Here is a 27,067-nt window from a genome sequence, read left to right as displayed (position 1 = left end):
TGCAGACACTATTTATTATTTAATACATCATAAACTACTTCAACATCCGTAAGTACTGCACCACACTTTAAAATGAAATCATCCCATAAAATTACATGGTCATTATTTTCTATTATAAGATAAAAATTGTTACTTTACTTTATACAGTATTATAACAAGGCGTAACCCGTCACGTTGCGCCGGGGCCCATCAAGTCAAGTGTGAATAGGTCTAGTTTTTTACTATTATTATGATGCCATTAGTAGGAAATAAATGTAATAAATTACACAATTTATATGATTATACAAATAACAATGAATTGTGTGCAAGTGTTATACAGTATATGAAATATTATTATTAAATGCAAATTTTATTTATTAAACGAAACAAATGTTGCAGTATTGTGAAATTTACAAATTCATTACAAAAACGATTTGTATAAGTAGTTTATTGTTACATTGCTACAAAAAAAATCATTTTTTTTATCTTGAAAAATTCCATTGTAGCATTAAAAAAAATTACATCCTCTGGAAAAAAAAATATCTCACTAATTAGAAAATCAATTACAATGATCTATTGTTGTTACAAACAATAAATAAATAAGTAATTATGTTATTATTAATAATATTATTATTTTTTTGTATCAAGCTCAATAATAGACTAAGAATCGGGAAGAAAGGCAATTGGCGTGGCGCCGCAACATCGATCTGATCACCGATCCAAACCTAAATGGTGAAAGAATGTATTTGGGAAAAAAAAAATCGTTTTGAAAGAAAAAAAGCCAAACCGAAAAAATAATTAATATGGTCTTAAAAAAAAAGACCGAAAAAATAATATAAGACTTAAAAAGATTATTTATCGGTTTTGGAAAAAAACCAAATCTAAACGGGAAAAGAATGAAACAAAACAAAAACAAAGAAAGAAGAAAAAAAAACGAAAAATTTTAAAAAAAGAAAAAAAAAGGAAATTTGAAAAAAAAAGAAAGAACCATTTGTAAAAGGTCGGAAAAAATGAAATTAAATTTAGATCGGTTAGAATAAAACCGAAAAAATTCTGACTTGCCGATCAAGCGGGTCTTAATACGGATCAGTAATTTAAAATTAATTTATACAGACTAATCTAAACGTTACAGAATTACATAGATTATGAAAATCACCTCACTTCTATCATAGTTAGAACTTGTCTAATGTACGGTTAGTATTTATCAAACATTACAAGTTTACAACCATTTCAGACATTACACTCATTTTGACCATTACTCATTACGGTTATTACGGCATAAATTTACAACTTTACGGCAAATACGCCACAAACTCAATCCTTTACAACCTATTGCAACTATTACTATTCGGTATAATGTTCATTTGTATCTTATTTCTTAATACAATTTAATAATAATGTTCTTCGATGAAAATATTTGTTTTATACAACTTTAACGTAAAAAAAAAAAATAATAATTTAAAAGTTATTAGTGGGAAATTTATTGCAAATTAAAAATAATAAAACAGTTCATAACAATCATACTATTGTGAATGCCCTACTATTGGCTGTTTCTAAAGTTACACTACGCCCATATTCTAGTTTAAGCCAATCAGGTTTAGTTTCAGGTTCTGATTTTAAATATAAAAACTTATCATTTTTTACGTCTATAATATCTTCTAAAATTCTTTTCTCTTCATCTTCTCTTGCTATTACGGCTAACAAGCTTTCACCAGTATTACTATTATTGTTGATCATCTTTGCAAATGAAAATGTATCGTTCATTTTGACTTCACTATTTTTTTCAAGTATATCACGAATTTTCGATAAGCTAGCTTTAAGATTTACATTGACTAATACAAGCTTTGACTGTATTTGAACTGTTATATTAATGTCGTCTTGTGCTTTGGTAAAATTCATACTATATTGATATCTCGAATATTATTAACACGTGATAATATGTGGGTCACTTGATGACGTATAACTAAATAATATAATGTTAATAATTATTTTATATTGTTTTCGGAGGAGAAATCGGATTAAGCGTAACAAGAATAACTTTGTCAGTTATCTTTGCTAAGTATTAGTTATTTACTGATCTAGTAGTATATAAATGGGTTATCATCCGAAGGATGATGACCCATTTATATACTAAACTAGGTCAGTAAATAACTTTTTTATCATCCTGGACACGGGCATCTAGTTGATCAGTGATCACTGATCATCATATAAAATAAACTATTTTAGACTTTTGTGTATTTGTGTATTTGTCAGCTTGACGAAACTTTTTTTTCTTCTTTCCTTTAGTTTTACACGATTTTCCTCAAAAATGACAAGCAAAACTACATCAAAAGTAAGCAGTAAGCATAACAGGGCTCCCTACGAAAGACCTACACAAGAGGAAATTAAAAAATACCAAAATGCAGCAACACCAGCTGCAACTCAACGTAATACAGAGATGTGGTTAAAGAGACTAAAGGAATTTCAAAATGATATTGGATATGTAGAAAATATTGAAGATATTCAATCAAAATCACAACTTTGTAATATACTCATTAAATTTATTATAAAATGAGACCTGTTAATAAACAATACTATTCTTCAGAATCCATTTATAATTGTGTGTCAGCATTAAATCGATATTTTCAAAATCACTCAGCTATTGCACCATTAGATTTATTCAGTGAACCAGTTTTCAAACCTCTGTTAAACGTTGTGCACTCCAAAATGCGTGAGCTTAACGGTTTGGATATCAAGAAAGGTGCAGATCCACTTACCGAAGATGAACAAAAGCAAATGTCATTCAAGTATGCGTGGTGATAATCCAGAAGGACTGCTACGTAGAGTTTTTTTCTGGATAACCAATCTTACAGCTGCCCGTGGTGGGAGTTATATTAATATTATGGCTTCTGATTTTCAAAGACGACCTGATGGAGCGAGGTTATAATTTTATAATAATACATGAAAAAAATAATCAAGGTAGACAAATTTCCATGTAGAATCTACTAACAGTGAACTGTTCTATAATAATTACTCATTTTTATTTTATGAATAAATAAGGTGGTCTAAATTCGCGTCGTAAAAAAGGTAAAACAAACCAGCCACGAATTTCTGTCATACCACCTGATGAATTTGGAACAACTAATGGATCTTGCCATGACATATCAAAATATTTACGTTTACGACCTGAAAATGCAGAACCCAACTTTTATTTACGGCCCATTAGTGATATTAAAAGTAATCTTCTTTACTGTGTATTACTTTTTTTAGTTTATGTTATTCTATAACTAATTACTCATTTAATTCTAGAAATTAATGAAGACCTATGGTATTTTCCCCTTCATCTTGGTCGGGATAAGCTAAATCAAATGCTTAAAACAATTGCTACTGAAACTGGAATTGATACTGTTAATAAAAAAATTTCAAATCATTCTACAAGAAAATCCGCTATTCAGAATTTAAATAATCAAGATGTTGATGCACAACAAATTATGGCATTTTCTGGACATCATTCTTTAGCAGGAGTCAATGCATACAGAATGCCTAATGAAAAGCAGATGATGGAAGTAACAAAAAAGGCTTTTCCAGCACAATCAAATCCTTCTATCGTTGGCAAAAGCAGTACATTGGTAAATATATAAAAAGACATTTTATTTGATAATAGTACAATATTTAATTTTTATTTTTATTATAGAATACAACAAGAAGCTCTGAGTTTACAAGAAATTCTCCTATTTCAATCAAAGTGGTTTCTAAAGGTACGTAAATAATTATTATCTTTTCTATAAATAATAATTATAAATTGACATTTTACTCATTTGATATAGAAGAGCACTGTGAATCGATCATTGGTTTGAAAAGCACTAGTACTAAAGAAATTGAGAGTACAAAAGTAACTAAACGTGATAAATTTAAAACAACTTTTAAAGGAAAATTCAGGTCGCCTCTTATAGATTTAAATAAGAAAGTACCAAGTGATGACTCTCAATCTTCTCAAAATATGACTCTTGATTTGGAGGGAATGAAAGTTCATATCACTAATTGTAATGTATCTATAAATATTAGTAAAAATTGAACGTGAATGTATTAAAATGTATTATAATAATAGCAAACCAATAAAAATTAATAAATTGTAACTATTCAATTAAACTATAATTACTATAGCTTATCATACTGGTTAAATAGTTTATAAACGGCGAAAAAAAATACTAGATGCCCATTAGTGGCCAGGTGATAATAAAAATTATTATTATTATTATTAAAATGCACCTAATTTTTTTATCAACCTAGAAGGTTAAAAGTGAGTTGATTTACAAACGAATAATTTGGTGGAAAACGAATGAGAAAAAAGAAAGAAAAATAAATAAATAAATAATATTAAAAAATCTGAAAAAAAAAAATCAGATCGCGTTTCATAAATATTATAAATATTGAATTTTTCTAAATTATCACCGGGGTGATGATCACTGGTGACTGAAATTATGATGATCGACCAGCATTATAAAAATATAGTGCCGGTAAAAATTGATAATTCTGGCCAACGGTGATGATCACCCCCGGTGATTTGAAGTAAAAATCATAAATATTTGGCACGCGAATTTTAACGAACTATCAAGGCAAAAAAAAAGACTTACTTTGTTGAGATAAAAACAACTCAAAAAAAAATAGAATAAAAATATTTATGAAAAAATTGATTAACTTTAGATGACTTGATAAGTACAATGTGATGCTTATATGCACTATACCAAAATCTTCAATTGTTATAATAAAAAAAATAATTATTTAATTAAGGAAGATTGTAATTTGAGGGTGAAATAAAATATTTAAATTTCTTCTATTTCCTATTTCACAAAATTATTGATAGAAGAATTTTTAAAAAAAGGTTTATCTTTATATATTTTAGAACAACCGCATCTATTAAGGACATAAGAATGGTAACCCCTACAAACCCATCAGGAAACCACATCAGTGGCACAGATATTACTAGTTTTATCATTGTGTAACATTTATCATGGCGTTTTTAATGAAAGAAAAAATATCTTATTATTGAATTTTTTTTTATTTTTTGCATACGAGTATATAACAAAACAGTAATTTTAACAAAAAAAAAGCATTTTAAAGAATGAAAATAAGTATTTATAAAGTGATTTTTTAATAAAACAAGTATTTTTAAAGTGGTTTTTTAACGAAAACAAAGCATTTTTTATTATTTTTTTTTAACGAAAACAAAGGTATTTTTAACGAAAACAAAGGTATTTTTAACAAAATAAAGTATTTTTTTTTTAATATTTTGAGTATTCTTTTTAGTATCTTAATTTATTAAACTTGTAAATTACTTTGTTAAAGATACTTTATTTTCGTTAAGTTCTATATTTTAAGATATAAGTGTAGTGTAAATAAATTAAACTGCGAAAAAAGTCTGTATAAACAAAAACAAAAATCGGTGGCCTAGCTGTGCCACTGACGTAGGTTTGTAGGGGTTACCTATTAAGAATACGTGTTTATTGTTAGAATTTTCTAGAATAAATGTTCTTTTTATGTATTTTGAGGTAACAGCTGTGATTTGTCTCTTCCTTCTTTAAAATTTTTTTTGATTATAACCTTAATTTTCTTATGAGTAAATCAAGAGTTTACAAGAATCAAAACAATGGACATGTCCAAATGTGGTTTAGTATTAATGCAAGATGAAATCATATGTTATAATAATTATTGTGAATTCTCAGTAACAACATTAAAATAAAGTACTTTCTATCGAACTTTTTAGAATTTTTCTTTGATATGATATTCTTAAAAATAAATGAGGATGTAAAGACTATATACTGCGTCCTAACAAAATATCCTCCCCTGCGTTGATCTATGCCCTGTAATATTTATAATATACACCAATAAAAACAGTTGGAAGGTCAATAACAACCTATTTTTAGTTACACATCCTTTATGGACTCGTATTTTTTTACTTTATTCCCATTATTATTACTATTTATTTGTTTCGGTATACTGTTTAATGAAGATCGATTCCTTTTTTTTGACACTATATACAGATCACACTATATAGTTAACGATATCAGGTGATCTTCATTTTAATAGTGATAGTCCTTGTAATTGGTTGTTATGCTAATCGTGCTATCCTGGAAAGGAAGGAAAATTTTACTAATTTGGTTAGCTCTTATGCGCTAAGTATAGGGTACGTTTTTATATTATTGATATTGATATTGATATTGATATTGATATTGATATTGATATTGACATTGTATTGAATTGATATTGAATTGATATTGATATTGATATTGAGTTGATATTGAGTTCAATATTACGAACAATGGTCGTTTATATAAAAAAAAAAAAATTAATCATGATCTGCAGCATGATCCGAATTGGTTGATCAAAAATCAAGAGCTAACCATATATTGACATCAAGGAATTATGAATTGTCAATTTGGCTGGCCAAAAATCTGGGAGCTAACTACATATTAACATCAAGGAAATATTTATTATTCGTACAGTATACATTGTTCAGGAGGCTAATTTTTGGGATTAATTATAATAGGAATTGAAGGAAATTAAATATATAAAGCGAATAACATTCTTAAATGAACCTGATCAAATATAAAAAAAAATATGTCTGAATTTTATTAAAATATACATATATCCAAATTATATAAAAAATATATATATCCAAAAATATATATATATCTGAATTTTAATATATATACCCGAATTTATTTAATTTATTCATTAAAAAACATTATACGAGTTTATTTATTAAAAAAAGCATTATACAAATTTAGTAATTATTAAAAAACATTATACAAATTTAATTATTAAAATATATATTACATGAATTGATTTATTAAGAAAAATTATATATCCGAATTTATTAAATTTATTTATTAAAAAAATATTTATTAGTAAAAAATTATAATTAAAAATATAATACAAACTTTTAAAATTATTAAAAACATTATATGAATTTAATTATTAAAGAAAAATTATATGAATTTTCTTATTAAAATATATATTACATGAATTGATTTATAAAAAAAATTATATATTACATGAATTGATTTATTAAAAACATAATATGTGGACATAGAATCGTCCAAATTTGATTTGAAATATCCTACAATATTAAGTTTTAATCATGTGAAATAAATTTTATTGAATTATTTTATTTTGGTTAGAAAGTAGAAACGAAAAATTTTTTTAAAAAAGAAATAAATTTTATTGAATTATTTTATTTTGGTTAGAAAGTAGAAACGAAAAAAATTTTTTAAAAAAAATTGTTTTTTATAAATTTTTCTTTTAAGGCCAATTACAAGATTATTAAATTAAAACGTAAAAAACAAATTAAAATATTTTAGATGAAAAAAAAATAAAATAAATTATTTATTTATTTCAAATTATATCTTATCAATACTTTTGTTTCTGCAAATAAGTGTTAAAATTTATGGTATATATCATACTCTTAGAAGGGGCCGGTCACCGGCCCTAGGGTATGACTCTAGTTATAAAGAAGAAAAAATTAGCTCATATAGTTATTTATTCCCAGTAGCCTATAAAAAAAAAATATATAGAGGATCGCAAGAAAAGTTTTTCAACAAAAAAGAAAGCAAGTATATTTTAATATTATTATTTACTTTAAAAAAAATTCTTTTTAACTAAAATAACCTATTTAAATAATAATACAGACTAACTAAACGTAAATGATATGAAACAAAGGAGTTTTTGTTTCAAAGTTTCAAATTTTACTTTTTAAAATAAAATTGGAATTAATCGTTTTACTAAAGTTTTTCTTTATTAGCCAAATGTAAATTATTTGTTATTCGTTTACATTATATTTTTTTCCTTTTTCAAAAATTGGCTTATCGATACACCGTTATTCACCAGTCAAAACGAAACTTGGATAAAATTTTTTGTCAATCATTAACTTATATTTTATATATGTGTGTGTGAAACCATGTCGGGTTGGCAGAATTGCATTTGGTACTATCTTATTTGTTTCAACATTTTACCCGAAAAGTACAATGAAAAAAAAAATAAATAAATAAATTATCCAATTTTGCCACTTCTACCTTTCTTGATAGAATTTTCTTTTTTTTTCTTTTCGTTTTACGAAAATTCATTAAAAAATATAACTTATTGAAAAAAAAAAAATTTTCTAAAATTAAATAAAATAAATAAATAAAATAAATTTATTTATTTATGAATATAACCGATAACATGTGATTGTGATTAACTATTTTTAACTATTTTAAACTAAAAGGATATAGAATATTCGATTAATTTATTTGTATACAATTTATTATTATTATTTAATATATTATAATATAATTACATTATAAGATTATTTGACTTATAACTATTGACTATTAATAAATATTTTTTAATTTAAATCAGTTACTTATAATTATTATAACTATCCGAGTTTTATCTTTGTAAATTCTTTATTGGTTACAACAACATAAACATTTACTTTTTATATACTGCATTCCTAACAAAATATATTGTAAACGATTTGATATTCATGTAAGGATATAATCTTGTAGTATATACCATATATGTACCTGTGATGCATAATGAAACCTATCATGACTTATAACGCCAGATTGGATTATCATAAGTGGTTGAAAAAAACACGTCATTGTTGCAAAAAGTTCTAATCGAGTAAATTCAAAAATCTTCAGATTTAAAATAAAGAAATTTACATTGTATTAACTATTATTGAATTATTCTCTTACAGTAGTATCATCTATCGTGGACATAAACCTGTGCGTAATGATATAAATTGGGGTAGAACAATAGGTGTAGCGTACATTAAATTGGAATCGCTTAATTATTTTACTTTTACATATAATGTGCACATAATCGCACAAACTTTTCAAGGATTTTTACAATTTACATTTTGCGTGTATAAAAAATTTTTTGAATTTATATCACTGCCTGATTGCCTGCGCGACCCCATTATTACGTCTTCAACTATTATTCTTATTGTATGTTTAGGAACAAGAGCTTAATTTATTGTTTATAGATACCTTTGTATGTTAGGGTATACACGCGCATTCCATACAGATCTACATTGTTTATTACTAAAAAAGGAGTGATGTTTTACCATACCCTACGTATTGCATACCCTACATACATAGGTATCCATACACTACATGTTATCTACGTACGAGAGTACAAAGGTTTCCATACACTACATTTTTACTATGCTCTCCTTTTTTGTTAATATACAATGATGAAGAAATGTAAATGAATAACCAAAAAAGAGAATTCATTTAATGTATAAAAATATCACATTTCAGCACGTAAATTCCAAAATTTTTTAAAGAAACTTTCTTTCATAAGCTTTAATCTTATCAATGAATTAAAAAAATAAAAAATAAAAATTTTTATTAGGAATTAACAAATTAAATAAACAATATGGTTTACGTTTTATTTAAAAATAAACTTATATTTATTATAGCGATTGTTATAATATTTTTTACCACTAATTTTACCTTTACGACTTACGAATCAATTAATTCAATTAGTAACACTCTTCAAAAACGACAAGGACCAGGACCAGGACCAGGCGGCGGAGGTGGAGATGGCGGTAAAGCACCAGGCGGCGGAGGTGGAGATGGCGGTAAAGCACCAGGTGGAGATGGAGGTAAAGCACCAGGTGGAGATGGCGGTAAGGCACCAGGTGGAGATGGTGGTAAAGCACCAAATGGTGGAGATGGCAAAGCACCAGCAGGTGCACCAGCAGGTGGAGATGGTAAAACACCAACAGCAGGTGGAGATGGTGGTAAAGCACCAGCAGGTGGAGATGGTAAAACACCAACAGCAGATGGAGATGGTGGTACAACACCAGCAGCAGGTGGAGATGGCAAAGCACCAGCAGGTGGAGATGGCAAAGTACCAGATGGTGGAGATGGCAAAGCACCAGATGGTGGAGATGGCAAAGCACCAGATGGTGGAGATGGCAAAGCACCAGCAGGAGATGGTAAAGCACCAGCAGGTGAAGATGGTAAAGCACCAGATGGTAAAGCACCAGCTCCACCTCCACCTCCACCTCCAAAAGAACCACCAAAAGAACCAGCACCAGCACCAGCACCTCCACCTGAAGAGCCACCAAAAGAACCAGCACCAGCTCCAGCTCCAGCTTCAGCTCCAGCTCCACCAAAAGAGCTACCAAAAGAACCAGCTCCACCTCTACTTCTAAAAGAACCACCAAAAGAACCAAAGGAACCACCTCCACCGCCTAAAGCACCCAAACCACCAGCACCAGCACCAGTACCACCAGTACCACCATCAATACCACCACCGCCAAAAGGTGCACCAGCGCAAGATGCAGCAATTGATGCACCATCACAAGAAGTTATAAACTGCGGCTGCAGCAGATATCATGTGTCCGTTAAATTAATTTGGAGAGATTAGCTTAACTTTAAAGGGCCCTAAGCACGTGAAAACTTTCAGAAAATTTTAGTACAAAAATTTTACGATTAATAGATAATGTGTATAAACTGAGAAACTTTGTTTTAAAGAGATATCAGACATACTATATATTCACACATTTTGTTTTATATAGATTATAAGCGCTTTTGTAATCATTCATTCTTATCAAGTCTTTTTATTGACCAATTATATAGGTAATAGAGTTTCAAATTTTGTGGATCTACGCTGAAAATACCACGTGTATTGTCACAATTTCCACATATTTCCACAACATTCAATGTGGATTTTTTTCATGGGGGTGAGTAGCTCAGTTACGCCTAGAGTAGTTGGTAAATATTAGATGGGACAACTCCTTTTGGGGTCAGAACAACTCGTATCGTGTAGTTTAGTATTATTTTTGTAATTCATACTTCTACCTTTTACTTGTAATCCCGGTTTCTGTCTTCATGATAAAAATAAAAATATTCAATATGGAATTCCATGTGGATTTTAAGTGGAAAAAATTTCCTGATGTTGTCACTAATCAACCTATATATGGTAAAAGTATAGAACAAGTTAACGATCCATTTTACATTAGTATCACATATAGAATATGAATAGCCTTTGGAACAAACAAATTCAACGCCTCGAAAATGAACACCTATTCTAATTCTATGTAAGGGTTGTTCTTTATACTCGATATTACAGAGATCTTCGACCCAAATGTATGATTTTATCTAACACCAATAATCTATTTATTTTTCAACAATACAAACCGCATAATTCTACCATTATCAAATCTAAACATCATAATTATCCAGTTCAAAGCCTTATTACTTTACGTACCACGGTTTTTAACACCTTTAAACAACAATCACGATTCCCCTTCACCAACCATAATATTTAATACAATTAGCTTATTACTATGTCATCATCCTGTTATTAATATTAAATATGGCAATCTGAAAATTCATATTTACATTATAGTAAATAATGTAAATAGAGGAAAATTTTTTTTAAAAAAAACAACACAGACAAAGAAGCTTAGTTAGTCTAGTAACTCTAGTTAGTCACCATTTAAAATTTGATTAACTAATGATAGTAATGATAGCTTGATAGGTAATATTTGTTGTTATCAAAATACTGTATGTCTGAAATTTAATTAAACAGTAATAAGCTTAATCTAAACTGATTCACATAAACTATTAAATTCAGCGTTTCTTTATATCAATTATATGTATTTTATGATAAAGAATTATTAATGGATGACATTCTGAATCGACCCGTATCGATTTTTTTTTAAAAAAAAACTTTGGTGTTTTTAAATGGTCATATTCCTAAATTATTTTATAATAAACAGTGAATTTACCGGTTTCAACACTTTTGATATAATTAAATTCTTTTCTATGAAACTAAAGACGAGACTTCTTTTATCAAAAGAAATAATATCAAAATTTAGTATGATCGTGTATACAGTATATGCAGTATATACTGTAGTACAAAATCTGTCCTTCCAGATTTTGCTACAAAGTTAACATTAAAATTTAATAATTAACTAGTGTTCAGATTAACTACAGTATTTTTTTTGTAACGTCAGTATATTAAAAGTTTATCATTTTTTCCAATTATACGTTTAATTAATTTATTTATTCATTTATTTTTGAAAAAAAAAGTATGTTTTATCATTATGAATAAATTTCAGGCAGATTAAATTTAAGCTACTACTTAATTTCTTTGAATTTTATTTCAAGATTTATCTCTTTTTTTTTTTAAAAAAAAAGTATATTAATAACAGAAAAAGAAAATACTTTTGTCAGATTGCAACTTTTATTTATATTGTTACATTGTTCTATTTACGCGTGTAGTTCATTTAGGACATATTTTATATTCTACTTTATGTATTTCGTTTTATCAAATATTTGTAATTTGGGCTCTACTAGTTTTAAAAATAAAAAAAAAGATAAATAATAAAATTAATTACCGATTAAATTCATTATTTAACTTTGTATTTTTTTTTTTATGATAACTTGCTGTAACTTGTCGCGTTGCAAAATGATCAATGAGTTTAAATTAGCATGAAATTTCATATATATTGAGTTAATCATTGCATTAAGGTTTTTTATTTATTTATAATTTGGATTATAATGTGAATGAAAAATAAAAATTGATTAAAATTTTAACTATATTAAATAAATTATGTCATAATAATTAACAATAAAAAAAGACAATAATAAAATAAGTATTAATTATACTAACTAATAACTATTTAGAAAATATTTAAAAAATTATTAATTTTATTTTTTTTTGGCTGGATATTTTTTAAAAATTATATTTATTCTATTAACCTAAAAGAAATCATATAAAATATACAGTATTTATTTAAATAAAAAAAAAGTATTTATTTTGATTTTGATTACATCAAAGCACTGGCCCGATCCAAACCTAAAAGACAAAAGAACAAAAAAAAATTAGGAAAAATGAAATATTAGTAAAAAAAAAGTAACCAAGAAAGAAAAAATTATAATAGCACCACAGTATCGATCCCACCCCAGCCAAATGATCGGCATAGTTTCTAAGCTAAGTGGGCGTGCACTACATCCTAGCTTATAAACTGCCCATGGGCCAGATTAGCCCACGAGATCTGATTGGTCCAAACAACTTACCAACGTTTAATTACAAATAAGGCAATTTTATAACTTTTGACCGGATATTTACTTATAAACTCATGGTCAAGGATTGCATTAATGTACATTTTGTACCACCTTGTAACTATAAAAAAGGTAAAATTTTTTTTAAGGTTACACATTAATTTGGCCAGAATTAAGATAATTTCGTCCAGCAAAATTTGGCCGGAATTATAAAACGGACATAAATTTGGCCGGAATTATAAAAACGGACATTTATGTCCGTTTTTGTAAATTTGGCCAGCATTATGAATGTAAATATTTTAACTAATTATTCAGTAATCATAAATAAATAAATTATATTTTGTTGGCTTTGTCTCATCAAAATATGCTAAATAGTGGTAATTTCATATTTCTATTATCAATAAATAAAAGTTATTAGCATTTATAAATATTTAAAAATATAAAAAATTATTTCAAGAAAATGTTAATATTTTATTATTTATTTATTAATCCTAAAGGTATAAAACTGCTACCATTTAAAATATCTCAAAAAAACAATCCAACAAGCTATATATATTTTATCTTTCTATTTGTAATTACTTGATTTCAAGCTAAAGCAGTTTAGCTTTTAGCAATTTAATGTAAATATTTAATCAGATAATAGACATTTATTTTTTTTTTAAATCAGAATACTAAATATTGTTTTATTATTTATTTAATATATAAAAGTTATATGAACATTGTGTTTTATAAATATTATACGAAAATTTTGTAAAGAAATTTACAAAAATTTATAATTGATATAATTAATTAATAATTTAATTTATTATTCTAATTGTTATAAAATAATACATCACATGCTATTTATGGAAGTTTACTTTAATATAATATATATATATTACATTAAGAATATATAAATAAATTATTTAATTATCCAATTCATTATATACTATCTTTGTAGATAATGTTATATAAATATACTATTTATTTAATGCTATTTGGCATTTAAAAAATTGGTTTATTGAAAAAATATTGACTTTTTGGTTTTTTTATTTTTAAATTGCCAAAAAATTGGATCTTTCAATTATTAGTATATTAAATATATGTGGTAAGTTACATATATAAATATACCTAGTATTTAGTAGTAAATTGAATATATGTGAAAGTTACATAAACATATTGGTATTTAATGTAATTTGGTATTTAAAATTATTTTATTAATTAACTTTAATTATTAGTACATTACATATGCAATTTAGCAATTGAAAAATTATTTTATTAATAGGCCATTGATTTTATTTTAGTTTTATTCTTTTTTTTAATTAGATATAATTTATTTTAAATATTATTAGAAAATTAAATGATTTGATTCTTTTAATTATTAGTATATTATTATATATATAGAAGTTGAATAAACATACATATTTAATGGAATTTAATATTTAAATTATTTTATTAATATAAAACTTAATTTTTGTTTTGTTTTTATTTTTTTATTTACAGTTTTTTTATTTTTATTTTTTTTTATTAGATACAAATTATTTTAAATATTGTTAGAAATTGGATCAACAAAATCATTCATTAAAAAAAAATTTGGATTTGCGAAATGTACTGATAAACATTTACTTGCAATATTTGCAAATCCAAATTTTTTTAAATGAATGATTTTGTTGATCCAATTTCTAACAATATTTAAAATAATTTGTATCTAATAAAAAAATAAAAATAAAAAAACTGTAAATAAAAAAATAAAAACAAAACAAAAATTAAGTTTTATATTAATAAAATAATTTTAAACATTAAATTCCATTATTAAATAGGTATGTTTATCTAACTTCCATAAATATGATAATGTACTAATAATTAAGAATCAAATCCTTTAATTTTCTATCAAATTTTAAATAATTTAGATCAAATAAAAAAATAAAATAAAATTAAAATAAAATCAATGTTAATTGCTAAATTACATTAAATAGATTAAATAAGTATGTTTATTTAACTTCTATAAATATATAATATATTAATAATTAAAAGAGCCAAATAAATCATTTAATTTTCTATTAATTTTTAAATAATTTAGATCAATAAAAAAAAAAATAAAATCAAAATAAAATGTTAATTGCTAAATTACATTAAATAGTAGGTTAATAAATAAGTATATTTATTTAACTTCCATAAATAGTATGTAATGTATTAATAATTAAAAGAGCCAAATCATTTAATTTTCTATCAATTTTCGAAATAATTTGGATCAAAATCATCAAGTAAAAAAAAAATTAATAAATCAAAATTAATCAATGTTAATTGCTAAATTACATTAAATAAGTATGTTTATTTAACTTCCATAAATATGTAATGTATTAATAATTGAAGGATTTAAATTCCTGACAATTTTTAGATCTAATAAAAAAAGTAAATAAAAAACAAAAAAATTAATGTTTTATTTAATAGCATAATTTTTAAATAATAATTAAAAGATTTAATTTTCTGCATTTTTGAAATAATTTGTATTTAATAGTAAAAAATAAAAACAAAAAATCATTTTTTAAATGTTAAATAACTTAAATTTACAATAAAAAAATTTTTTTTTGGTTAAAATATACCAAATTGCTAAAAGTTAAATTGCATTAACTTATCATCAAGTAATTGTAAAAAAATAATACACAGCTTGTTGGATTGTATTGAGATGTATTAAATGGTAGGAGTTTTATACCTTTAGGATTAATAAATAATAAGATATTTACATTGTTTGAAAAGAATTTTTTTGTATTCTTAAATATTTCCAAATGCCAATAACTTTCCATCTATTGATGATAAAAACCACAATTTAACAATGTAACATGTCTTGATGAGAGAAAGCTAACAAGTTATAATTTATTTTTTCTATGATCACTGGATTATGATAAATTGATGCAATTTATAATATTTGCATTTATAATGCTGACCAAATTTACAAAAACGGACATTAATGTCCGTTTTTATAATTCCGGCCAAATTTGCAAACGGACATTTATGTCCGTTTTATAATTCCGGCCTAATTTTGCTGGGCAAAATTATCTTAATTCTGGCCAAATTAATGTGTAACCTTGAAAATTTTTTGCCTTTTTTATAGTTACAAGGTGGTACAAAATGTACATTAATGCAATCCTTGACCATGAGTTTATAAGTAAATATCCGGTCAAAAGTTATAAAGTTGCCTTATTTGTAATTAAATGTTGGTAAGTTGTTTGGACCAATCAGATCTCGTGGGCTAATCTGGCCCATGGGCAGTTTATAAGCTAGGATGTAGTGCACGCCCACTTAGCTTAGAAACTATGTCGATCATTTGGCTGGGGTGATCGATCCGATCACAGATCTAAACCTGAAAAGTGAAAGAACGAATAAAAAAGCAATTAAGGAAAATATATTACTATTTAGATTATAAAGGGGAAAAATTAAACCCCGAAAAAAAAGTAAAAATATTTTTTAAAAAAAAACCGGCTTAAAGAAAAAAACCGATTTGAAAAAAAATTTCGATTTTAAAAAATCAAAATAAAAAAAAAAAAAGAAAAATATATTGGAAAAATTTTTTTTAACATTCTAATGCGGCCGATCGCATCATCCCGAGGGGAAATATGATTAATAAACTAAACTTTCTTCATCAGTATTATGATATAAAAAAAAATCTGATCAAAATTTCATTAACCAGAACTGAATTAGATCACAAAAATTTTCAAGCGTTTCCATGTTACACAATTCAAAAATCTAAATATTACCAAATTTTTTAATTATGTAGATTTCATTTTATTGTATTCTTTCTATTCATGATTATTTATCTCACAAATAACTTTTTTTATTCCGAAAAACAACCAGATTTTAATGTTTACTTATAATTATTAGCGAAACTTTTTTGCATAGAATTAAGAAAAGTTAAAACTAAGTCATTTTTAAATTAATAGCGTATATTTCAGTATTTTTTTTTTTTAGTATATATATTAATATAACAAATTGGAAATTAGAAAATAATATAAAAAAATTTATTAATGTATAGCATACAGTAGAATTAAAAATGAATTTGAAATTAAATGTACATTGAATTGAAAAGTAAATTATATAAATCTCCATAACTTTAAAGACCATTTTCAATAAATGGAATCTAAAGTTAAATTCATACATCCGTGTAAAAATACTTTTTAGAGTTCAATGTTACATGGTTTAACATTTTAACGGATATAGATAAGTAAGTATATTTTTTTATCAAATAATTTATTAAAGTGATTTAAGGACTATCAATTTATTATATATAATAGAAAGACGATTTGTTATTACACAATAATACATTAAGTTTGCTTACAATTTTATTATTTCAACAATAATAACAAACCAAAAATTCTTTCACAATTGTTGTTGTTGAATCGGATTACTAATGAGTCTTTTTGCTTTTATGTGACCTAAGAACATATTGAAACTTCCAATCATATGTATAAAAAAATCCTACAGTATTAATTTTTTTTTTAATTTTTTAAAAAAGGAATGACTTTTTATTTTATAGGATCAAATTCTAGAATTATTTATTACTCGTACACAGAATAAAAAACATTTTAACTTCAGTTTCTGCGTATTGTTATTTTCGAATTATTATACTGTATATATACTATATAAGATTTTTTTTTTAAAAAAAAAGAATATATAAATAATAATAAAAAAGGTAATTTTCGAACGAAAAGTTATTGCTTAATAATTATTTTTCTTCGTTAAAAAAATTAATAATATACTTTTATTGCCTTTTTAGGTAGTTCACTTCTTAATTTAAATGTATAATCACAAACGTCATGTGGTAAAACATTGTGAAACATTATTATATTGTGAAACATTATACAGTAGTAGATCATGCTAAATTTAAATTTGTAGTTACGCAATCCGGAGTTTACGTTAAAAAAAGCGAAAGGCGTAAATGTTCATTTTTTAAAGTTGGAAAAAATTTTTTTGAAAGCCTTATAATATCATGTCTACTATTCGAAAAGATTTAATTAATGGAGTAACTAATAGAGCATGGTCATTAATTGATTATAATATTCATGATGACTTACACAAACAACATGAATTTACACAAAAAACAATTCTTGCTGACAATTCTCTCACAACTGATGAAAAAACTGAAGCAATAAGATTGCGTAATAAGGATTATGACCGAGATAGAATTCATTATAATTCAGGAACAAGAAGAATTTGTGAAATTTGTAACCAAGAATGTTTAGCCATGTCATATTGTGAATATTGTATTCAAAATTATTTAAAAGCAAAATTTTCAAATTGGACATCTGGAAATAATGAGATTGATAATTTAATACAAAAATGTCAAGTTGAGTCACTTATGCCAGATATGATAATTGAATGGATTCCATATAATGATTTACAAAATATTGAATATTTAACAAAAGGTGGGTTTTCTAAAATCTATACAGCAATATGGGTTAACGGAAAATATGAAGAGTGGGATTCTGAGAATCAACAATTACAAAGACTTGGAGATCATTATGTAATATTAAAAGAATTAGAAAATATTGAAAATGCAAGTCAAAATTGGTTTGAAGAGGTTTGTAATCTAAAATACCTAAAAACTTATATTATTTAAAATTAATTATTTATTATAGAATATTTATTTTTTTATAGGCTAAATCACATTTAACTATAAGTAATAAATGGCTAATAATTGTTCAATGTTTTGGTTTAACACAAAATCCATCAAATGGAAATTACATGCTTGTAATTCAAAAGGCAGATATTAATTTAAGAGAATTTTTACAACAAAATCATAATCAACTAATATGGAAAGAAAGAATTGGAATCATTTATAAAATAATTGATTCGCTTGATAGGATTCATAGAGAGAATCTGATTCATAGAGATTTACATTCTGGGAATATATTATATTCACAATTTAATGATGATTGGTATATTAGTGATCTTGGATTTTGTGGCCCTGCAGATAAACCATCAATGAGTATATATGGTAATCTTCCTTACATAGCACCTGAAATTATTAATGGAAAAGAATATACTTTTAAATCTGATATTTATAGTATTGGCATGCTTATGTGGGAAATTTCATCTGGTCAACCACCATTTAATAATCACGAACATGATTATGACCTTGCACTTAAGATTATTAATGGCATGAGGCCAAAAATGAGATCAGAAATTCCTTTAAAATATAAAAATTTGATGGAACAATGCTGGGATGCTAATCCATCAGAAAGGCCAGACACTTATACACTTTTGAAAGAAATAAGAGAAATTAAGTTATATTATCAAAATAATCCAAATGAATTACCTCAACTAAAAGCAAAAATAGATAAAGAAGCAAACTATACAAACATAAGCAGTAAATTATTTACAAGTAAAATTCATAAATTTGAAAATTTACCTGAACCAAAAAATGCAACAGAAGGTATAGTTTATCAACATTTGTAACTATTTAATCTTTCTTTGTTATTACTAATAATATAATATTACTTTTTTTTTTTAATTTAAATAATAACAGAAGAACAAGAAGGTGATATAAATTTAATGCTTATTCTTATTAAAAATAATTAGTAAATAACAAATTAAAACTAAATCTATTTATTTATTAATAGCATTTCATAGTAAATTATATGACTTTAATATTCCAAAAAATAGTAAGTAAAAGTTTTTTTAAGTTTATGTTGAATTTATATGGTATAATATTGAATAATTGTTTAATTTTTAGTTGATGATTTTAGCCAATCAAGTAATCAGAATAGTAAAAAAATAAGTAATATTATTAAAGGTAATTTAATATAAAATAAATATTTATACTTTTAGTAAATATTTACTATTAGTATTTTAATTTTAGCTGGTAGTAAAAGATTGTCCAAGGTATTTAAAAAATTGCGGGTAAATTCAAAAAGTGGTGAGTAAACTATTAAACAAATAAATACTTAAATTAGAGTTTATTTATAAATAAGTATACAATATATTAAATTTTATTTTACTTAACAATAGTTGATACTGTACAAAATAACTATTATAGAGAAATACAACAGCCACAAACTGGTGATAATGATGGTAAGTAAACTATTATTTATTCATTAAAATTTTTTTAGATAATAAATAATTGTATATTATTTTTGTTTCGTAGATGATGATGAATATAATAATCCAAATCTTCATTCAAAAGAACAAGAAGAATTTGAAATTCCTGATGGTTTGTTTTATTTTACAAAAATTATACTTAATGCATATAATAGTGGTACAGTAATATTTACTAATACATCTGTTTTTTTTCTTAGAGGGATTTTAAATTATTCATGAATTAGACTAAAGACGATATTATTTATTTTATTTTGAAATGGAATTATTTAAACACTGAGAGTAAAAGAAATTCTTAGTTTGTAATTTAAATAATTTTTTATATAAATTATTAAATAAATAAATTTTATATTAAATTTTATTTTAATTTTGTCGTTAAAAGTTTTATTATTTAAGTAATATGATTTCAAATTTCCAAAATGATTTCTTCTTTTTACATATGGGATTAACCCAATAACAATACTCCTTTGAATATAAAAAAGAATTGATCAATAATCTAAATAACCTAAAAATCCAGTAAATTGTAACTTTATTTAGTTTAATGTCTAAATACAATCTAACAAGATGGATAAATTTAGAGTTACCAATTTAAAAAATCCTTTTTTCTTATATCATTTATAAATATATATATTCTCTAAATAATTTTAATAATTAAAATTAAAAAAATAAATCTTAATAGATACTATGTAAAATTATATTAAACGGTTTAATCGGTATGCATTATTTATGTGGTTGTATATAGTATTTCACGTTTTGCTTAATCTATTTTTATAGTAGTCTTAATTTTATAATTCATTTTTAAGCTAAACTATTTATACTTTTATATCTTAATGTATCTAAATTAAAAATAGTTTAATTAACGGAAATAAGGTTAAAATTTCGTATGAATACTGGAACATTTTTATTATTTGAGCTTTATATTAAGCAAATTTCAGTTTATTTCATTTTAATGATATCCTATAATCGGAAGCAATGGCATAAAAAAAAGACAATATTCTAAATATTCTAAGACATTTTGAATATTAATTTGTTAAAGTATGTGTAACGACAAAATAATTATCGATTTTATAGAGATAGAAACAAACAATGGTAAATAGTTAAAAATAATTTGTAAATTACCCATATTTCCATAATAAACCAATTATACTATTTGAATTATTTATGAAATTATAAAATTGTAATTTTTGTACTGTTTGTATTATTAAAGTATTTTTAAATTTTAACCCATTTTTTGTACTATTAGAATTTTCGATTTTTCTTTAGATAAATATCATAATAATTTAGTTTAAAGAATTATTATTTAGTTTGCATTGATTTTTCAAGAGTAATAGTAGTAAGACAAAAAGATACATTTTTACATTAATAAAATTTGAAATTATTTATTAAGAATTTACAAACTTTCTCAATATGTTAAAGCAGACAAATCATTATAAAAAAAAAGTATATACAATTATCAAAATTTGAATGTTTTTGAGGTGATGTAAAAATATATGATTCATATGATGAATTTTCAATGCATCATTAAAATGGCTGATGCATTATTGATAATCTTATTAAACATAATAGAATGAAATTTCATAGTTGAAAACATTAAAAGAATTAAGTGAAAGAAATTGTTCACATTATTTTAAATTTAAGGTTTATGTAGTTATTATTCTAAAGAACAACTTTTCTAATGTACTATGTACAAATTTTTATAGATAATGGTAATATTAAACTAATACTTTAAATAGATTTTTTAATATCATTGTATATTTATCGTTATTTATACTTTGAAGTTTGAGCAATTTACTATAATTTACTAATTTTATTATCCGTTATTAATAATTATTAGTTAAACAAGGAAAACTAAATAATTTATAAAGAAGTAACTAGCGCCAGTATTAAGCTTATTGTTGAGTCTATACTCTATCGCTATCATTGCTTAGATTAATATTACTTAGAAATATTCAGTTTTAAAAAGGTGCGCCATTAAGTAAATAAACTCTATATTCAACTATTACTTCCAACCTTAAAAAAGTGAAACATCTTTTATATCAGTTATAAATGAACAAAAACTTTTTTTTTACGATTTCTTCATTATTGAAAATCTGTAATTACTTCTTACCCATTGCAATTTTAATCGTTAAATTAACATAATTAATTGACTAAACTAATTGCTGTAATCTGTAACAACGTTTCCGTTCAAGTAGTTTGCTACTAAAGAGTTTAGCTTACCACTTTTCTTAAGAAATAGAGGAAGGCTAAAACCCTGCCAAAATTGGGATATATTAACCTGGAAGATAAAATATGTGCTTTTAATTATATTTAAGAATACTTTATTTTATCGAAATCTCCACTAATTTCGTTAGACGATGCTAGGAATATTAAAATTTTTTTTTTTTTTTTTTTTTTGATAAACGCATTTCTTTATAAGTAATTGTATTTAAATTTCATATTACATCGTAAATTTAGAAATACATATGAAATTAAGAAACAACTCTAAATGAGTCCAACTTAATCTCTTCATATCAAAAACCTTCGTATAACTAACAAAGTATACTATATCTACCTAATTTATCAATTTCCAAAATTACTATGATCTAACAAGAGATCATTTTCATGGAGGAGCTTGGCATGCTTTTAAAAGATCTTTTAAGTGAAAGTTATCGTAAAAAAAAATGACTTCAATTTATAAATATGCAAATGGCAGATTTTGGTTTATTATAAGTTAAAATAGTAAAATAGTAAAAATTTAGGGGAATTGATAAACATCGCTTGGGCGATTGTCGCCTGAGTTTTTTTTTCAAATATGTCACATGATGTACGATATATAGAGTAAATTTATTAATCGGATTTTTTTAACTTAGTTAATTTTTGATCGGCTAAACTTAAAATTTTATCGCAAAAGATATTTTAAAAAAAATTTTTTTTGCAAACATTTATTCTAATGAAATTTTATTTGCAAATATTAAAATTTAAGTCACACATTTATAATTTTAAAGAAAAAAACCACTGTATTTTAATGAAGTGATACAAATAAAAGAAACAATAACAATAAAGATAAGTAAATTACAATGATAAGGAGAAAGATGCTAATAAAAAAATGAAATAACAATGGAGTAATGGAAAGTAATAAAAGATGAAAGGGAGTAAAAAGAGCAGTGAGAAGTGATAGGAAACAAAAAGGAGAAATAGGACATGATGGTAGATAAAGAGGAGTGATGGGATACAAAATGGAGTGATGGGAGACGAGCTATATATTTCTATTGATTGTAAACTTGTAATACGTTTTACTTAATTGTATATTAAATCAATAAAGACTAACAAAAAAAAGAAATTGTGACAATACCTGCTTTTAATTAGAGTTTAGAACCAGTTCAATTTTGAAAAACCAAATTGTGCAACCAGTTCAATCTGTTTCAAACCGGTTTTGCAAAATCCGATTGAAACCGAATAACCAATTTGCACAACTGGTTTTATATTTGATAATTCTGGCCAGAATTAAATGTGATCGGCATAAATCTGGCCAAGTATAATTCCGGCCAGAATTACAAACCTTGTGTAACACAAAAGAAGGACTATAATAAAATTTTGTGTAACATACCTTACTTAGCCGTAGTCACGTGATTTAAATTTCGTAATTCGGGCCAGCACTATAAAGTTTCAATATCAAAACCAGGTTGAGTATTCGGTTGCACCCGCTTTAAACGCAAACCGGTTTTCGTAATATGAATCCGGGTTAAACTGAATCACCAAAAATTGGTTGTAAACCGAATTTGGAACGGGATGTACCATCCGGTTCCAAACTCTACTTTTGATTTGACAAATATTTTATATAATAGTAGAAGAATCTCGTCTAACTGATGCTTTATGTATTAAAAAATTGGATTGACACATTTAGTTCCAGCCTTTAGATCGTATTATTGTGAGTCTTTTAAGACGATAAAGAATAGATGCATATATTTATATAATGATTTGTTATGTTATATTAAATTACGCGGACTTTTTGCAATTAGAAATTTTTTTAAAAAATGACGGCCGGATAATAAAGCGGTATCATATGTTAATATATATTTTTCGTGACGTCGGTGATATACAGATAAGATAGATAAGATGCAAGTACACAATGCAAAATACATTGAGTAAAGCATGTTATAGATCGCATTGCCTCTCCTACATTCTATTTTTTGGTCTTGACGAAGACTGATACAAATGCTACCTTTAATTTTAAGTAAATATATCCAGTTATGTTATTTACTATCTAATTTCATCGAGAAATAAACTCAATGAATTCTCAGGTACCCGACTAACCTCTGTTGATAAAAGGTTGATATAATTTTATACTAATGTTGACTATTTGATTTAAAATTTTCAAAATTTTTTTTTGACTGTCCTAATATAATATTTTTTTTATTATATTTACAATCGATATACCTTACTTTGTTTAGTATCATTTTATCCATCAATAAAGTTTTTTTTTATGGATCTTTCTCGACAGGGAAACGCAATTATCAACGAAATGATACTATGATATACATACGTATCTGAAAATTTCGATCATTAGATTAACGAACTAAATAAGTCATATAACATAATAAACAAAATTTTTCTACTTAGGATGATGTTGATGAGATTATAAGAAAATGTTTAGGAAGTTATAATTAATAATTTGGATGACTCAGCGTTGCAGGCGTTATATTTTCTCATTTATAACATGTCAAGGATAACACATAATTTGAATTTTAAGTTTACACCAGTGTTACGAAAGTGCCGATCTTTGAATTCGACCAGAATTCATCCAAAATTCGGCCAAATTAAAATTATTGAGAAAAATAAAGTATTAGTAACATCACATAATATGTAAAATGTATTTCTCTCACAGGTACCATATTTATATTAAAATCTAAGTAATAAGTTTTTTCTCGAACAAATCGATAGCTTCATTTTAAGTGTTCTTATTTCTAAACCAAATCTATCTTGATAATAACATCGTGCAACGAGTGTACAGTGTAACACCTGAGCCCATAGAGAATTATGTTTGCCACCTCAGGTATTAACAAAATGACTCTTTATTAATAATATAAATAAATACAATAATATGCTTGGTTTAATAACATTAAATAACAAAATAAATGATTCATAACAAAATTTGTCTAATTTCTCTCTCTCCCCTTTCCAAAAGGTGATCTTCACGCCCTTTTATGTTTGTTTTTGTGTAACTAAATTCATAATTTCGATTCATGGATTTAAATTATTAAAGTATTTCCATTGTTTTAAAGTATTTCCATTATCTTAATTTTGTATCCATTTGATCATCATAAACTCCTGAATTATGATTTATAATATTAACGTAGTGATCAACAAATTAATCACTTGACACCTCAGATCACTTGATTTCATTTAATTTAGTATCTTTCGGATCCTCATTTATCCTTAAATCTCGTGACTAATAGTTTAAGGTCATCACGGACCAATTACCTTAATCCATGTGATTATTAGTTTAACGACTTCTCGGTCCAATTTAAAATAAAAATAAAAATAAGTTAAAATTTTATACACTAAGACTAAATGTAATACTGCGCCTCACAATTAATAAATTTACTAGATATACTACGGTATTACAACTATCCCCCGCATAAAAATTTAATGCCCACATTAAATTTATTCTAAGAATCGAACTCGTGTCTCGAAGTGGTAGGTGCGAATTATACCACTAAATCAAGCATGCATTGTCACTTGACTCAGCTGCGTTTTAAATATTCTTTTTTTTGCTGCGTCTACATCTGCGGTTTATCATGTGTTTGTTAAGTCTACGGTTTTCCTGTACCGGATTTCACTTCGGTCTTTCTTAGGAAATTTTCATTAGTTTTTCCTATTTTCGAGAATTATTTTTATGTCATGTGATTTTATTTCACATGATTATAAGTTATTTTTATTTTTCTAAGTCCATTGATGATAGTTATCATTTACTCATCGGTGTATGGTAAGTCTTTAATAATTCTCCATTTACAGGTATCTTCTTGATGACACCTTTAATATTTTTAATTCTATAAGCTCCATTCGGTAGTATTTCGTGAATGTAAAATGGTCCTAACCATTTTGATTCTAGTTTTCCAGATAGTTGTTGTGCTTTGGCTTTATCATAGAGTAGTATTTTATCTCCAATTCCAAAGGTGTGTTCTTTGATTATTTTTCTGTCATGATACTCTTTTTGTTTTATTTGAGATTTCAATATTTGTTCTTTAGCTTCATGTCGGATTTTTGGTAGTTCTTCTAATAATCCAACTATTCTATCACTTAGGTTAATTTCTTTGATATTTTCATCCATTACTGTCCGTACATTTCTTCCGTATGTTAAATAAAATGGTCGAATTCTTGTTGAACTATGCTTTTTATTTCGGTAAGCAAATAATATGGGTGCTATCCTTTGATCCCAATCATCTTTGGTTGATAATTTTGCTAATGCTTGGCCTAATGTTCGGTTGAATCTTTCAACAAGTCCGTTTGTCTCTGGATGATAACTTGTAGAAAAATTCCATTTAATTTTGAATTTTTCCATTAATTCTTTAATCATTTCATTATTGAAATGACTTCCTCTATCACTCAATATTTTCATTGGGCATCCATGTCTACAAATGATGTCTTCATAAATAAATTTTGATACTTCTTTAGCAGTTGCTTCTTTTACTGCTTTGGCTTCTGGCCATTTTGTAAAATAATCCATTGCTACTATGATGTATTTATTACCATTTGTTGTTGTGTTCAATGGTCCAACAAAGTCAATCCCGATTTGATACCATGGTTCTACTACTTTAATTGGGTGTAATTCATTTTTCCCTTGTGGTTTTCCCCTTCTTTGGCATTCATCACATGTCCTTACATATCTTTCAACATCATTCAGCATATTTTCCCAATAATATTTATCTTTTAAATTATCATAAGTACTTTTGATTCCCATATGTGCCGATAATTCATGACTGTGAGCTAAA

General features: G+C 25.2%; 4 protein-coding genes across 4 annotated transcripts; 3 read left to right on the top strand and 1 right to left on the bottom strand.

Annotated features, from left to right (window-relative positions):
- Positions 1 to 1,497: 1,497 nt before the first annotated feature.
- On the bottom strand, positions 1,498 to 1,878 carry OCT59_002738 (uncharacterized protein; the record flags this gene model as incomplete). The annotated part of the gene is made up of 1 exon (XM_066145131.1): positions 1,498 to 1,878. The coding sequence occupies one exon, from the start codon at positions 1,876 to 1,878 to the stop codon at positions 1,498 to 1,500; it is 381 nt and encodes a 126-aa protein (XP_065995879.1).
- Positions 1,879 to 2,287: 409 nt separating this feature from the next.
- Positions 2,288 to 2,778, top strand: OCT59_002737 (uncharacterized protein; the record flags this gene model as incomplete). The annotated part of the gene is made up of 2 exons (XM_066145130.1): positions 2,288 to 2,501; positions 2,588 to 2,778. 2 exons carry the CDS (start codon positions 2,288 to 2,290, stop codon positions 2,776 to 2,778), a joined length of 405 nt encoding a protein of 134 aa, XP_065995878.1.
- Positions 2,779 to 9,381: 6,603 nt separating this feature from the next.
- On the top strand, positions 9,382 to 10,380 carry OCT59_002736 (uncharacterized protein; the record flags this gene model as incomplete). The annotated part of the gene is made up of 1 exon (XM_025312055.1): positions 9,382 to 10,380. One exon carries the CDS (start codon positions 9,382 to 9,384, stop codon positions 10,378 to 10,380), a length of 999 nt encoding a protein of 332 aa, XP_025165650.1.
- A 9,042-nt stretch (positions 10,381 to 19,422) lies between these two features.
- Positions 19,423 to 20,307, top strand: OCT59_002735 (uncharacterized protein; the record flags this gene model as incomplete). Its single annotated transcript, XM_066145129.1, has 8 exons — positions 19,423 to 19,434; positions 19,528 to 19,539; positions 19,622 to 19,667; positions 19,735 to 19,794; positions 19,861 to 19,917; positions 20,010 to 20,072; positions 20,146 to 20,211; positions 20,297 to 20,307. 8 exons carry the CDS (start codon positions 19,423 to 19,425, stop codon positions 20,305 to 20,307), a joined length of 327 nt encoding a protein of 108 aa, XP_065995877.1.
- Between the last annotated feature and the right edge of the window lie 6,760 nt (positions 20,308 to 27,067).

The sequence above is a fragment of the Rhizophagus irregularis genome, chromosome 11, assembly GCF_026210795.1.
Source record: "Rhizophagus irregularis chromosome 11, complete sequence".
In the NCBI taxonomy this organism is placed as follows: domain Eukaryota; kingdom Fungi; phylum Glomeromycota; class Glomeromycetes; order Glomerales; family Glomeraceae; genus Rhizophagus; species Rhizophagus irregularis.
This window is presented reverse-complemented; position numbering and strand designations above follow the sequence as displayed.